The 16,890-nt window shown below is 41.8% G+C and overlaps 1 protein-coding gene across 3 annotated transcripts in view; it reads right to left on the bottom strand.

Annotated features, from left to right (window-relative positions):
- Window positions 1–16,890, bottom strand: part of gas7b (growth arrest-specific 7b) — a 411,941-nt gene that overhangs the window by 13,032 nt on the left and 382,019 nt on the right. For all 3 annotated transcript variants that reach the window (XM_048555491.2, XM_048555492.2, XM_059653813.1), the window contains one exon: window positions 3,119–3,198. In XM_048555491.2, coding sequence (XP_048411448.1) covers window positions 3,119–3,198 — 80 coding nt within the window. The remainder of the gene's footprint in view (window positions 1–3,118; window positions 3,199–16,890) is intronic.

Here is a 16,890-nt window from a genome sequence, read left to right as displayed (position 1 = left end):
CTATAGGGAGGATGTTGTTAAATGCAAGAGGGTGCAGAAAAGACTTATTAGCATATTGCTGGCACTAAAGGGTTTGAGTTATATGGAGATGCTGAATTGGCTGGGGCATTTTTCCCCCGGACCATCAGAGGCTGACAGGTGACCTTACAGAGGTGTATAAGGTCAGGAGAGGCATTGATAGGGTGACTAGCCAACGTTATTTTCCTAGAGTGAGTGAATCCAAACTAAAAAGTCAGGTTTAAAGTGAGAGGGGAAAGATTTAAAAAGGATCAGAAAAGTAACTTTTTCACATAGAGGGTGGTGTGTGTGTGAAACGAGCTGTCAGAGGAATTGGAGGAGTCTGGTACAATAACAAAATGTAGGTACATGAACAGTAAGGGTTTAGAGGGATATGGACCAAATGGAACTAGATCAGATTGGGATGTCTGGTCAACACAGATGAGTTGGACCAAAGGCTCTGTTCCATGCTGTATGACTCTAATCACCCAAGTGCTACAGCCGAGGTCATTGACTTGGGTGTCTTTCTTTCAGGGGATCGATAGAGGGTTGGCAGGTGAGGACGGACATACTGGTGCTGATCACAGATCTGAAACCCACTTCATTGGCAAAATCTGACAGCTACAATCTTGAGCTGAAGAATGAGCAAGTAAAAGCAGGGCTATGGGATAATCACAGCCCCAGTCTCTGTGCCTTTTTCCACTGCTGCTCTTGATCCAAATCAATGATTTACTTGACATTCCCAGTGATGGTAGGGGGAAATCTCTCATTTTGACACAAAAACATGATAGGATCCAGCTGGTTGCTTGATTTAAAAAGTCGATTGAAGTCTAGGGAGACGAAAGATTGACTGACAATTAAACTAAAAGGACCAGCCCATTCTCATTATTCTCCTGCCAAACAAGTAGCCACAACCCGTGTAGTTTTAACCCAATCAATTTCCAAATACCCACTTGTAAAACAGAGAAATCAGTTCAAAACTGACACTTTGTTTTGTGCATGTGTCATTTTATTTCCCCTCAAAAGATTCATCAATTTGTCAAGGTTATGCCAGGTTTTGGGAGGTATTTGCTGACAATCTGTTCCCATGGCTAGAAATAAGCTAGAAATAACTAGCAGTTTCTACCAGACACAGCCATTTTTCACACTGTGGCAGAACAGCACTGATACTGGAAGGCCCCTTCTCTAGAACATCCCCTTGTTTAAAGCACAGCACGTCAGTGCAAAAATGGTAAACAAGGGTTGAATTTATTACTGGTGTAGTATTTTCCAGCTACTGCAGGATCTGCTTTGTGAGCTCACCACTTTCCTTACAGGAAACAGATGTGAAAGACACCGTTAGCTGCTCTCCTGAACGCGACAAAACAGGAACTGTCAAAGAACAGTTTAGTTTAATACAACATGAGCTAGTGTTCTAAAGTTCATGGATTTACAGACTATGAATCAGTCTGGATGATCACCAAACGTTTGTGATCCATGGGTGGAAAGGAGACAGCCGAAGCTGGACAGAGCAGAGAAAGTTGGTCATAATTACAGAAAAATGTTGTGCAGTCCCATCAGCCACAGTGGTATGTCATAACGTGCAAACACATTGATTAACACATTGAGTGTTTTTATGGTCACTACCCTTGGGCCCAAGGGTCTGGGTACAAGTTCCACCTTCCTCAGATGTATGTCATACACGTCTGAGGTTCATTAAAAATAATTTACTATTGGATCCATGCATAATGTTATAAGTAAGGCAGAAATACAGTTCTGCAGCAACACACACATCGTCTGAATGCCTCAATAAAGTTGAAGAAGTTGATCTTGAAATCGTGTCATCATTACCATAGAAGGAGCACTGCAACCAGCTTCTACAATATCGTCTTTGAGTTATAATCAGATAATCCTTTTCTTTTAAAAGTGATTGTGGTTGAATAAAGAATGTCCTTGCTCCTCTTCTGAATCGTGCACGGGACCTTCCGCGTCAGCTCAAGAGGTCGGACCGGGCCTTACTTTAACTTGTCCTAAAAAGGTAAAGGTAACGTTGCCATTGTCCCAGAGAACCATAGGGTTGCTCTCTCATTAGAGAGATGATTGATGGTGGTTTAACCTGAGGGTCATCACATCTCAAGCAAAGGGAGTGGAGAAGGAGAGGTCTTCACGGTAACCACAGTCGATTCAGGAAACACACACTGTAGGCATTACTGTATATCGCATCCAGCTGGCCAGCTAACCGACCCCCAAAGCAGCACTCTTGAGTGCAACACTCATCGATTAAAATAGGAAATTCTGTTGATCGCAACTGTTCATGTTTTTGGTTGGCAATTTTATGAATTCTCAGGGAAGTATACTCAGTAAAGGATGTTGCTCAGTCACTCAATAAATAACACATCATCTAATTAAATACCGTGAGTCACAGGTTCAAAATGAAGGAGTCAAGAATGATAAAGGAAGTCAATGGGAATCTGTCATCCAAAGTGCAACAGAAATCTGCGGTAAATTGCCTCAAAGGCCATGAACTGAAGCTCATAGTAACATGGGTTGAAGAGCCATTTGGTGCTTATGGTCAAGGTGATTGATGGTAAAAATCACACCAGGTAAGAAGTGAAAACCTTGGAAAATTAATTTGCTTCCCTTTTTTGGGAGCAACTCAACAAGATCATTATCTGAGATAATAAATTGTGAAGCTGGATGAACACAGCAGGCCAAGCAGCATTTCAGGAGCACAAAAGCTGACGTTTCGGGCCTAGACCCTCGCTCTGATGAAGGGTCTAGGCCCAAAACGTCAGCTTTTGCGCTCCTGAGACGCTGCTGGGCCTGCTGTGTTCATCCAGCTCCACACTTTGTTATCTTGGAATTCTCCAGCATCTGCAGTTCCTATTATCTCTGATACAAGATCATTATCTGAAACTTGTTTATTATTATCATCTGTACGTAAATTAACATATGGATGACCTTGGGGAATGAGACTGTAATGTATAGAATATTTTCTCAGTGGAGAATCAACACTAGGCTGGCTTTTTCATGAGCCAGGGCAGGAATGCTTCGTCCCCTTCTAAGCAAATCCCTAACCATTTCAACTGTTTGTCACAACAAGGAAACATGTCCCCTGGAGAGCTTAATGGCTGTTACTCACCAGAGTTGTCGTGACCATCTCCTCAAACCATTTTGATTGAGTTTGATTGTAGAGATCTACACAGCGGGTCAGGTCATCACCTACAATGAGAGACAGCATGTCTTAAAATTTGGGTTATATAAACAATGTTTCCTAACTCCAGAGTGGCAGAGTACTTTGTGACAGCAAAACAATATTAACAAATAACCAGAGATAATGGGAACTGCAGATGCTGGAGACTCCTTGACCTGTCCGTCTTCCCTGGACTGACCTATCCCCTCCCTACCTCCCCACCTACACTCTCTCCACCTATCTTCTTTACTCTCCATCTTCGGTCCGCCTCCCCCTCTCTCCCTATTTATTCCAGTTCCCTCCCCCCATCCCCCTCTCTGATGAAGGGTCTAGGCCCGAAACGTCAGCTTTTGTGCTCCTGAGATGCTGCTTGGCCTGCTGTGTTCATCCAGCCTCACATTTTGTTATCTTAACAAATAACCAGCTCTGTTTTAATCACTTGGAGCCATTCACACATTAGTATGTACACAAGCACTATTCCAGATTAGGTATCGGTTGAGATTTTGCTCAGAACCAACCAAACCTAACCCAAACCAGATTCAAAACATTAACTCATTCTCTCTTCACCACCTGCTGAGTTTCTCCAGCATTCTCTGCTTCCGAGGAATTTTATCATGGAGCAAAATGTGATATCAATACACGCAAGAATTAATTAGGACAGATACTTGGTCAAAGAGGTAGGTTTTATACAGTGTCTTAAAGGAGGTAAGAGAACTGGAGAGACCGAGGGATTTGGAGAAGGGGACTCATTCCTTAGGGCTGAGGCAGTGAAAGTAAACAGTGGAGTGTTTAGAATCAAGAGGCTAAAATTGGAGAAGCACATAAAATTTCTGATGACTGTGGAGGTGGTGAAAATTACAGTGATAGGGTGGAGCAAGGCCATGGGAAGATTTGAATGTAAGTGCAAGAATTTTGATAGAGATGTTCCTTAACCAACGTAGGTGATCTCGTGCAAATGCAAAAATATAAAATTTATTATAATTGGAGCACATGCACTGGTTGAGATTTCAACACATTTCCCACAAGGTGGCAGTGTTAGGACATAGAGGTGTAGAACTTGGGAGCAAGGGGAGGCTATTTGGCCCTTCAAGCCTGCCTTGCCATTGAATAATATCTTGGCTAATCTGGTTATGATCTCAAAATGTACAATCATTCAACTTATCCATGCCCATTTTTAGACTGTTTACTTCTCAATTTACTTTCTTACCGAGTTTGGTATCATCAGCAAAATTTGCTCCTGTGTTTGGCCCCTTTCATCCCCAGTAATTGAGATACTGTGTGAAGAGCTCTGTCCCCTGCACTGATCCCTGTGACAACTCATTACAGCTTGCCAACCCAAAAAAAACACTGAGGTATCCCTATTTCCTGCTTCTTTTTAGCTAACGGATCCTTTAGCTAATGTGGGACCACCTCCCCACCACACACCCCCACCAAGTGCTCTCGCCTCATGTAAGTAACCTTTGATGTGGCATCTTATCAATTCTAAGTCACCACATATATAGTCTCACCTTGCTTATTACTTCCTTAAAAAACTCTGGTAAGTTAGTGAAACATGAATTTCCTTTCACAAAGCCAAACTGAATCTGCTTGATCAAATTATGACTAAGCATTTCGTTATTTCATGCTTGGATTTGACATTTTGTGAATTAAATATTGCGAGACTCAAGCACATTATTAAATAATTCTGTTGAAAATGCTAGAAGAATATCCTAGAAAATCTTTAGTTAGCATCGATATCTGTTACTGAATTGTGTTATATTGGAGTGCAGCTTGTAGAATTTCCATGTTTTTGACACTTATGCAGTGTAATGTCTCTGTAGACTGTATTGTCTGCTTCTTCAGCATTGGTAACTGGTATGATAGGAGACGGACTTCTGCAGTTGTATCAAGCTAAAATTTCAACATCCATCATCATAAACAAGTTTTGTGCATCTCAGATAATGACAATCACCAATTTTCTCTGTAGATATCCTGGTTATCTGTTCCAAAGGAGACTGTGTACCATAATAAAGGTCTTTTGATGTCTAACCTGATACTTCTCCGCAACTCTAACTTTACGGTACATCTGCATTTACTTTCTTACCTAGCTTGGTGTCATTAGCCAGGTAATTTTGAGGCATTGTTCTATCTGAACATATCTTGAATTTCCAGTCTTGTGTTCTGCATGATCCAACTCAGAGCTTGAATCTACTATGAAGTCTGGTCTGTTTTTCCCATTTCTTTCCAGGGTTCTGATCGATATTGCAAGAATGCTTGCAATCCATTGTTCCTTATGCTTTTATTCTTATATTTGAAGACTTCTTCTGTACGTTGAAACCACCTTCTTGCTGCTTCCACAGCTATTTTGCGCCTCTCTCTCTCTCTGCTGATAATCACAAATCACCTGCATCTTCTTAAGGCAGCAATGCTCTTAAAGTAGTCAATTCAAGAGCCTGATTTTGTTTTTGTTTCGTCTAGGTCTTTCAGAATTTCTGTCCTGTAAGATTTGCACTGCTGAAACCATGCAATATCTTCCCAGATAATATCCCACTCTTAATGCTGCATGGCAAATGCCATCTCTACCAGTATGTGGTATTGTATAAATGTTGTCCGAGATAGTTCACTGCCACCAATTCTGTATGTTGTTGCTTTATCCTGGGGCTACTTCGTCTTACTCATGGAGATACTTCACTATTGAATATCTACAAGAGAGGCACTGTTCTTAGATAGCAAAACGATTTATAGCACAACACCATTAAGTACAACTACAACAATAAAAACAGAAGTTGCTGGAAAAGCTCAGCAGGTCTGGCAGCATCTGTGAAGGAAAAAAAACAGAGCTAACATTTTGGGTCTGGTGACCCTTCCTCAGAGCGGACCTGAAACGTTAGCTGTTTTCTCCTTCACAGATGCAGCCAGACCTGCTGAGCTTTTCCAGCAACTTTGTTTTTGGTCCGGATTTGTTCTTTTGGTTTTTATTAAGTGCAACTACCTTTGGTCAGGCATATTTACCTCAGCAGGTCAATGCAGGAACATCAACTGCCTCTGAAAGCTGGTGTAGAATCCTCTTTTTTTTAAAATTCATCCATGGAATGAGGGCATCACTGGCCACATTTATTACTTTTCCCTAATTGGCCAGAGAGGGCAGCTAAGAGTCACACGTATGCCAGACTAGGCAAGGTTAACAGTTGCCTTCCCCAAAGGACATTATCGAAACCGTATGGGTTTTTCCTCAACAGTTAGCAATGGATTCACGGCCATCATTAATTCCAGACTTCTGCTGAATTCAAATTCTGCCATCTGCCATGGTAGGATTTGAACCCAGGTCCCCCAAAATATTACCTGGATATCTGGATTAATAGTCCAGCAATAACGCTTCTGGGCCATTGCCTCCACAACAAACAGCATGACATCGGGATAGACAGAGCCATGCAATACAGACATCAACCCCTTCAGAACATTAACTTCAAGGGGAATGTGTGATTATTTGGCTCAGCTGTCATGTGAGCATGCTCAGGAAATTTACACATGCTCGCTTTGTCTCAGACTGGTAGAATTTATGTGCAATGGTTCAGTGGTTCAGGAGTGTGGTGGAGCACTGGCGTTTCGAATTGCACATCTGGATCATGAGGAATCCCAGGAGGTTCAAACTTCTAATGGGTAACTCTCCTGCTCTGGAACTCTCCAAAACAGCCCTTTAAGTCAGAGATTTCAAAGACTCAACTGAGCTTTAGTTAGCCGAGAAAACTGAGACAGAAACATACTCTAATAGCCAACTTGCAGACTTGTCACAAACCAGCCCTTCCCCACTATTTACCGCAAGTCTGGCCAGACCCAAAATCATCCTCACCCAACAAACACCCAACCTGACTGTTGGGGGAGAGAGGGGAAGTGACCAATTTGACCTGCCACCACCAGAATCAATGCCCCCATTCTCAGCCTAGCTCAACATCTACATTCAACCTACCCTGGTCATTGGATTCCCCCCCCCCCCCCCCGCCCTTCCCCAGCCCAAACCGCTCCCACTCATCTTACTGACTGACCTACCCATGTCACTGGTACCCTACCCCAGAGTCCCAGCAAGCACGTCCCACCGCCACCCCAACCCCCTTTCAACATGTTCTACCAAAGTGCCTTTGGGGCCTTGAACCCCTGAAATATGGCAGCAAGTGTAATTTAAAAAGGGATGGGATTTGACCTGCAACATGATTCCTGCACTGGGCAGATTTGATTCCCCATTTCCTCTGACATTCAGGACAAACCAAATTCCGGATCTTTGCTGTACAAAATTGGCAATGGCTAAGTGAGTAATTTTAAAGGACTATGGGTAGTCGAATCTGTAGTGACAATAATGAAACTATCAGGGACAACGTCTCTTTTCTCTGAAGATTGTAAAAGTCACAATGTTCATTGCAAAGGTAACACAATATTTGCTCATCAGACACAACACATCTCCACAGTTGTGTTGACAATTCTCAAGGACACAAAGTCTCTCAGTAAACATAGTGAAATGATACCTCGCACAAAGTGTTAAATCATCAGTTCTGAACATAGAAGGAAGCAACATTGCAGCAAGCTCTTTTAAAATCATCATTTTTGTTGTAAAACTAATGATTAATGCAATCATGACTAATTTCTATGCACAGAAATTGTAACAGCATTGTCACTATCCTACTTCAAGCACAAAACCAAAGTGATGACATGCTCCTGTTCTAATCAGAAGAGCAAAGAAAACACAACTTTTTTTGTATTTGTTAGGCGCAGGAGCTTTGCAAAGGTATTAATAACTTTGCATTCACCAACAACCATGGAAGACTCTGCAATACTTCTGCAGCATCCATTTGATTGTGTTTCATGTTACTTGCTTGTAACTGGAAGCCTGTTTACTTGTGTCTGATTTTTTTCCCTGCAAAACCATATCCCTGCCAAGGTCAACACGCTGCAGAAAGGGTTCAAACCTCTTGCAGTCTGGGTCTGATCTGATGTAGAGTGTCTGTGTGTGTACATGTTTCAAATTTCCTGTACTCAGTACGGCAAGGCTCGACACTGCAAATCATTTGTGTGTTTTATTTTTCTAAATTGTCACAAGGGAGGGCGATGCTGCCCTTCATCCACATGTTCACTAGCACAATCAGAGTCAGCATATGTTCTCAAGGAGTTTTGGACTTACTTTGGTCCAGTATGCATAACTACACTCATTCTCTCCACCCGCTTCCTCTACCCAGGTTAGCCAGATATGTGACATTTAGGCTGCTGAAGTGTTCCCAGAATTATACGCAACCCTTTGATAACTTCTGGCTTGGAAACAACTCTTAAAAGTCTCAAGTTAAAGTCATCTATAGTTACAAACCTATGCCTTGTAGCACCAGTTTGGGCAGAATGAGGGAACCTGCACCTTGGGCATATTCCATTGTCCAAAGAAATCACAGCAGATCTGAGAGTGAATGCAATATTCTAACTATTACCCTATGCCCTTTGCCAAAAGACTGTATATCTCAGATTTAAAATTAAAAGCTTTTGTAGAAGACAGTTCCAGACTTCTGGAAAAAAATCTACCACGTGCAAAGTAGTTCCCAATTTCATTGCCCCAAATTGGAGACGTTGGTGAGCCCACTTTTGGAGTACTGTGTACAGTTTAGGTCACCCTACTATAGGAAAGATTAAATTGGAGAAGGTTCAGAAAAGATTTTGCTGGAACTGGAGGGTTTGAGTTATGAGAAGAGGATGGATAGGCTGGAACATGTGTCATGTGTCACTGGAGCATAGGAGGTTGAGGGGCGACCTTATTGAGATTTATAAAAGCATGAAGGGCATAAGTACAGTGAATAGCAAGGGTCTTTTCCCGAGGGTGGGAGAGTTTAAATTAGAGGGCAAATTTCTAAAGGTGAGGGTGAGAGGAGAAAGATTTAAAAAGGGACCAGAAGGGCAGCAATTTCACAGAGGGTTGTTCGTATGTGAAATGAACTGCGAGAGGAAGTGGTAGAAGCAGGTACAGTTACAACAATTAAAAGATATTAGGACAGCTGCATGATTTAAAATATGTTTAGAAGGATAGAGATCAAATGTAGGCAATTGGGGCTTGTTTAGTTTGGGGAAACTTGGTGGGCATAGACTAGTAGGACCAGAGAGTCTGTTTTTGTGCTGTATGAATCCCATCCTATTGGTTATACCAAGGTGACCTCCATTCTTAACCATAACAAAGAACATAGCAGCAAGGGATCACCCCACCCTTCATGGAGATTATGACTATGAGCACCCTTTTTGACAATCCTCTGTCCCATAAGGCTTCAGGGAAAGGAATACCAAACTAAGTGGTGAATATTTCTCCCAAAAATACCTGACTGGGTTCCCAACAGTCACTCTAAACAATAACCCTAGGACTCCAGTCCACAAAAGCAGCTGGAGACATAATATCTGCCTGTCCAGGTGGCCACATCACATCCATACTAGACCGTTACATATACGAGCAGAGTTAAGCCATTCGATCATGGCTGTTATTGTTTCTCAACCCCATTCTCTTGCCTTCTCCTCATAACCCTTACTAATATCAAGGATCTATTTTAATCTTAAATACACTCAATGACTTGGCCAAACAAATATCTGTAATTAACTAACTTATTCAGGCAAGGTGCAGGTACGACATCTGATCCTAAGGTAGGGACACCATTATTACAAGAGAAGGTTGCAAATAACATTCTGTGAACGGCCTTACTCAGTGTCTCTGCTAGGCTGAGGATGCAAATAACTCAACAACAGAGAGAACTTAACAACAGCCCCGACTTCAGTGGACTTGTGTGGGAGGGTAGGTGTCTCTTACCCCATCCTAAACACTGCTGTAAGTGTCTCCACTATCCTATCAGAGTTTGAGGCCAGTCTGAAATAAGCAGCCTTTCTGGCTTCTGGATTTGAAAGGTCAATGGCAAGAGAACAGTTTTTATTTTTACCTTTTTTTTGTAAATTGTGAAGTGCCTCAGAAAATACGAAAAGAAATGCATAAATAAGTACTGAAGTGTTACTCAGAATTATAACTCTTTCAGGCAGTCAGTTTTACAGTTTCACATATTGTCTATTTTTCTTGCAGACTTCCAGGAATGTATTTCTTACCTTAAAAACCTATTTAAATTCAAAGCACAAAAGACAACTAGTCAGGCCATTGTGCATCTTTGAAAGAGCTATCCAATTAGTCCCATTTTGTTGACTTCACAGTCATTTGGTAGGTTTTTCCTTTAATCAAATGCTCAATTCTCTTTGAAAGTAATGATCGATTCTCCTTCTAGTGCCCGTTCAATCATTGCTTCATGTCATAACAACCTGTGTGAAGAAATTGTTCATCTTCTTCTCTGGCTCTTTTGCCAGTTCTAACCGTACACCCCTTGTGCAGAATCTGCTTCTGTTTATTTGTCCAAACTCTTCATAGAACTTAGAACATAGAACAATACAGCGCAGAACAGGCCCTCGATGTTGCACCGACCTGTAAATTTCCTATTAAACTTCTCTTTACTAAAAAAGGACGATTGCAAGTTTTTTTCTGCTTAAATAAAGCCCTTCATTCCTAGTATCACTATCGTAAATCTCTTCAACAGTCTCTCTCCGAGTGTGTCAACTAACATGGGACTAAATGGTTTTTAAGACAAATACATTGACATGTTCACAGGTTGAGTTTGAAGACAACAGAACCATAGTTAACTACTGAAATGTACAGGATGTGACACTTGCGGCATCCATCATGGGGTGCTGCACTGGCATCTTTACAATATTTATAAATGGCTGGGGTTAAGGATCATAAACTTACTATATACTCAGTTTTGTTGATGGCACCAAGTTAGATGGCAGGATAAATAGTGAAGGTGGGAGCATAAAGCTGCCAAGGAATATTGATTGATTTCATGGACAAACTCTGTCAGGTGGAGTCCAACGTGGAACTGTGAGGTCATTCACTTTGGACCTGAGACATGTTGATTCATGTGTTGACTCAGGCCAATTCTGCCTTTATTTTCTATGTGCCTATCTTTTCTGTGACATGTTACCATTTTCCCTACACTGATGTCACAGTCATACGGCACAGAAACAGACCCTTCAGTCCAACAGTCATACCTGTTTACTTCCGCTTCTGTCCTCCATCTACCTGATAACGTCAGACAGAATTATCTAATGGATTTTAATTACTATTATCTTCACAACCGCTTGCCTTATCGGCTGGTGGTGCCTTCACTTTGTGCTCTGCCCCTTCTTGCTGCACTCTGATGATCGATTCCGTTCTTGCTACCATGCTGACTTGCCTCTTCCTCTTTACTTAATTCATTCGTCTTCTCTCATGATGCCTGTGATAGTTTAAAGCCCTCTCTATTGCCCTAGTTCCATGACACATTAGAACACTGGTTAAGATCGTCTTAATGGTACTGTTTCCTTTATCCTCCGTGACTGGACCAAACCTGTTTCTCCCACACAGATATTTAACCCACTGACCCTGTTTACTGTACACAAATTTCTTTGTCATTCAGGTATTAATACAAAGATCATGATTTTTGAAGTGATGATAAGAACTGCCGATGCTGGAGTCTCAGCTAACACACAGGAGCAGGAAAGCTTATGTTTTGGGTCGGTTCCCTTCTTCAGAAAAGGAAGAAGGGTCCCAACCTGAAATGTCAGCTTTCCTGCTTCTTTGATGCTGCCTGATCTGCTGTGTTCCTCCAGCTCCAAACTGATTTTCCAGGAGCTGCTTTTACAGTTAGTCCCAAATTGCCCAAACTGTCTGAACAGAATATCCTGCCTATCCCTGATGTAAAAAGTGAAATAGGAATAGCAGAACAAGAGAAATGGAATTTTGGTCCGCGTGTTCAAGAGGACTGAAATTCAACAGGGGTTGAAATGAGCTATAATCAGAGTTCAGGTTGGGTCCTTGTTTAAAGAATCTCAGAAAGCAGGAAGGGTCACCAGATCCGAAATGTTAACTCCGATTTCACTTCACAGATGCTGCCAGACCTGCTGAGTCTTTCCAGCAATTTCTGGTTTTGTTTCTCAAGAAGCATGTACATTGAACTTGGATAAGGTGCAGCTCAGATTCACAAGGAGGATACTGGGAAAAGGAAGGGTTAAATCAGAGGGGTTGTATCGTGTAAGCTGATGTTCTCTTGATTATTAGTGGATGACCTAACTGAGGTGATGAAGGTGATCCAAGGGTCAGATCTGGTAAATACAGCAGAATGATTTCTGGTAGAGTCAAGATTAAAACTGAAACTAAGCTGTTCAAGAGTGCCATGAGACCACAAGACATTGGCCTTACTTCCACTCCTTTCGGCCCATCGAGTCCACTCCGCCATTTAATCATGGCTGATGAGCATTTCAATTCCACTTACCCGCACTCTCCCCGTAGCCCTTAATTCCTTGAGAGACCAAGAAATTATCAGTCTCTGCCTTGAAGACATTTAATATCCTGGCCTCCACTGCGCTCCGTGGCAATGAATTCTACAGGCCCACCACTCTCTGGCTGAAGCAAAGTCTCCTCGTTTCCGTTCTGAATTGACCCCCGCTAATTCTAAGGCTGTGCCCACGGGTCCTAGTCTCCCCGCCTAACGGGAGCAACTTCTCAGCGTCCACCCCTTCTAAGCCATGCATTATTTTGTAAGTTTCTATTAGATCTCCCCTCAACCTTCTAAACTCTAATGAATACAATCCCAGGATCCTCAGCCGTTCATCGTATGTTAGGCCTACCATTCCAGGGATCATCTGTGTGAATCTCTGCTGTCCTTCCTGAGGTGTGGGGCCCAAAATTGGACACGTTATTCTAAATGGGGCCTAACTATTGCTTTATAAAGTCTCAGAAGCGCATCACTGCTTTTATATTCCAACCCTCTTTAGATAAGTGACAACATTACATTCGCTTTCTTAATCATGGACTCAACCTGCAAGCTAACCTTTAGCGAATCCTGGACTAGCACTCCCAGATCCCTTTGTACTTCAGCTTTATGACTTTTCTCACAGTTCAGAAAATAGTCCATGCCTGTATTCTTTTTTCCAAAGTGCAAGACCTTGCGTTTGCTCACATTATCACAGAAGAATTGTCAAATTCTGCAATTTTCTCCCCAAAAAATAGTTGAGCCAGGTTCACATCCAAAAAAAAGTGTGTTATGGGAATGTTAAAAGAAAAGGCATAAAGCAAATTGGAATCAAGGTGAATAGATGGAGTTAAGGTACAGATTGAATGGTGAAATATATTGAGCTTAATGTCTCCTTCCTGCCCTTTTGCTTTAACTCTTTAGCATTTCCATTTCAAGACTGTAGTTCCCTTATGAATGGCATTTTGAAAGAAGCAGGTTCTTTTTGGTTACAAGTGACTGAGAAGTTTGAGATTTAGCTCTCAGAATCATCGTTAAGTTTTAGTACATGTTTTTGTAGATGTCAGGGAGAACAAATCAAGTAGTAGTAAACTAACTGACATGTTTAAAAAGATAAATCCATACACATGTTTATGTATTTTTGTCCATCATTTTATCTTTCTCCATATGTTGTTACTTGTACTCTAATGACTGCCTGTCAGGAGATCAGCCCATTAAAGCAGATGCAGGAATGGCGTTAAATTATAGTCAAACGCATGCGCTGTGTGCAGCATACGTAATGTTGGCCAGAAAAAAAAAGCGGGCATTCTGAACTGTTTTATTTACATTGGCCTGATCCACATCCAGTTACTGCAGCATTTTTCTCTGAAATGGCAACAGGGGAATATTTTTCTGCCTTCAATTGTAATTCACGACAGCTGCAAACTTTCACCAAGAGTGGAAACATTGTCCTCAAAATATATAGTCATTGAAATTGGAAAGGAAGCAAAATAACCTTTTTATTAAAACAAAAATTGGGACTTGTTTTGTGAATACAGATGTTTAAAATTCCCAGCTTCCCACACTCATTCTGACAGAAGCCAAATCTGTAACCACAGCTCAGTGCCCTGCATCCAGGGATTATTGTGCATCACTCTCCTCTGTTGCCTGGTGTTATTCATAAAATTGGCAATGAACCTTAATGCAAAACCTCTTTTCACTAAGACTATGTGCCAATCAACAAACATTTCAGGGAATCATGAGCCACAGATTCCCTACATTGTGGAAGCAGGCCATTTGGCCCATCAAGTCCACACCAACCCTCCCCTCCCAAATTACCCTGTAACCTTGCATTCCCAATGCCTAATCCAGTTAATCTGCACATCGCTGAACACTGTGGGTAATTTAATATAGCCAATCCACCTAACCTGTACATCTTTTGACTGAGGAAGGAAGCCGGAACATGCAGAGGAAACCCACACAGACATAGAAGAAAATGTGCAAACTCCACACAAAAGGCAGAACTGAACCCAGGTCTCTGGCGCTGAGGGGCAGCAGCGCTAGCCACTGAGCCACTGTGCCACCATGTTAGTGCACAGTTCTGAGAGTACACTCTGCGCTGTAGGATGGTCTATCGGGTAACCTGAGAATTTGATTTCATACGTCAGAAGTGACATGTTGCATTATCTCATCCACAACCCACAAATCCCCTTTTCCATAAATCTGCTCTGCAACCTGTTCAGAGGTGTTACTATTCACCTCTGGAGTAGGTGGGACTTGAACCCAAGCCACCTGCTTGAGGGACAGGAGCATGACCACCACATCATAACAGCCATGTCAAAAACCTACTGCACCTATATTCCCAGGGTGTCTTCCATTCTAACCAGGCCAGAGTCTGCTAAGGTTGCAAGATGAGAAGATACCGGGTTGAGTATCATCCAAGTCAATTTAAATCAGCTGTATATTGTAAAGGGTGAACCAGTCTTAATAAGAGGCACTCAGTCGTACACAATAAGTAGTAGTTTAATGGATGATCACAGTAGGTACAGTTATAGTGTTTGCTCAGGCATAATTACAAAACAGTTATTAGGAGCCAGAGATGGTATTTGCTAGACTCTTGCTTCTCCATCCAAAGACTGTGCGACCTCAATCGGGATTGGGGTTGGGGATGGGGAGTGTTTGTTGCAGCTGCAACATAAACCCTTCCACTACCATTGCCTCGTGACTTGTAACCATTTTTATCAAGGTAAAATACCCTAACCACTTCACAGGCTGAACTAGATACAAATTTGAGGACATGCGAGGAGACAAGATGACCAGAGGTTGCCTTAAGGTAGGTTTCATTGAATGGATTAAACAAGGAACGATCATAAGGCACAACACAGGTTTAGGTAGGAAGTTCCCTTGCATCAGACCTGCATAACATCAGGCATAGAACCGATGTGGAAATCAATACATACCAGTCATCCTAATTCCGTTCCCCAGCACTCAGGCCACAGCCCTGTATGTTATTCTTGTTATTATGCCATTATTCAAATCACAAATGCACCCTAGGCAAAAAAATTTAAAAATGACAATTTGTAACTTCAAGTTTCCAGCTGTGGAGTTGGATAAAGTTGGGGAAAGCCAATAACAAAAGTCATGATGTTTTCCCAAAAGGCTGGCTAATTGGAGTATTCAGTAATCCTGGAGATTACCATTTATGTTTAATCCCTGTCAAGACCTTCAAAACCCATCTTGTACAGTAGGCTGTGTATCCTTGTTTTTATATACATGTATGCTGTTACTTCCGATTTCCAGCATCTGAAGCATTTTGCTTTTGTATTAGTTTTTAATTCTCTGCTGAATCTCTTCCAGGTATGCTCACTTTGAAGAAGTTCTGCTCTTGTCTGGGCTGGGTCTTCTGCTTTGTTCACAACCTTGACTTTTCATCTCTCTTTTTGAGTTTATATGTTTTTATGTAAAAAGTTCACTTCCACAGTTACATTCCATTGAAAGAAATGTACCTCTAGCTTCAACTATTCTTTATGGATTCCAACTTAAATTTAAATCTTAGTCAGTAATAATAACACAATTTTCTAAGCATCCAAAATTCCTTAAAAATAAGATAACACGGTATGGAGCTGGATGAACAAAGCAGGCCAAGCAGCATCAGAGGAGCAGGAAGGCTGACGTTTTGGGCCTAGACCCTTCTTCCTTTACTTGTACACTGTCATTCTCTTTTGGAAGCAACAATGACTGACAGTATCTTAAAGCTGACTTGGCCCAAATTCCATGTATATTCTACTTCATTCAGTGCTTTAACAAAAATATACCTTCCTATCACCGCAAAGCTTTATCAGCTCATGGATACCAGCTCACCTCTAGTCATAAAGTCACAGCACAGAAACAGACCCTTTGGTCCAACCAGTTCATGCTGAACATAATCCCAAAATAAGCTAGCCCCACATTCCCCTAAACATTTCTTACTTCTGTACTTATCTAATTGTCTTTTAAACATTGCAATTGTGCCCACATCCACCACTTCCTCTGGAAGTTCACCCCACACATGAACTACTCTGTATTAAAACTCTGCCCATCATGACTTTTTAAAAGCCACTCCTCTCACCTTAAAAGTGTGCCCCCTAGTCTTAAACCCCCCACCCTAGGGAAAAGGCATTTACCATTAACCCTATCTATACCCCTCATCATTTTATAAACTACCATAAAGGGTCACAACAGACAATAGGTGCTGGTGTAGGCCATTCGGCCCTTCGAGCCAGCACCACCATTCATTATGATCATGGCTGATCATCCACAATCAGTATCCTGTTCCTGCCTTATTCCCAGAACCCTGGATTCCACTATCTTTAAGAGGTCTATCCATCTCTTTCTTGAAAGTATCCAGAGAGTTGGCCTCCACTGCCTTCTGGGGCAGAGCATTCCATA

Source organism: Stegostoma tigrinum, chromosome 22, assembly GCF_030684315.1.
Source record: "Stegostoma tigrinum isolate sSteTig4 chromosome 22, sSteTig4.hap1, whole genome shotgun sequence".
NCBI classification, from domain to species: Eukaryota; Metazoa; Chordata; class Chondrichthyes; order Orectolobiformes; family Stegostomatidae; genus Stegostoma; species Stegostoma tigrinum.
The sequence above is the reverse complement of the archived record's forward strand: the minus strand, read 5'-3'. Positions and strand labels throughout refer to the sequence as shown.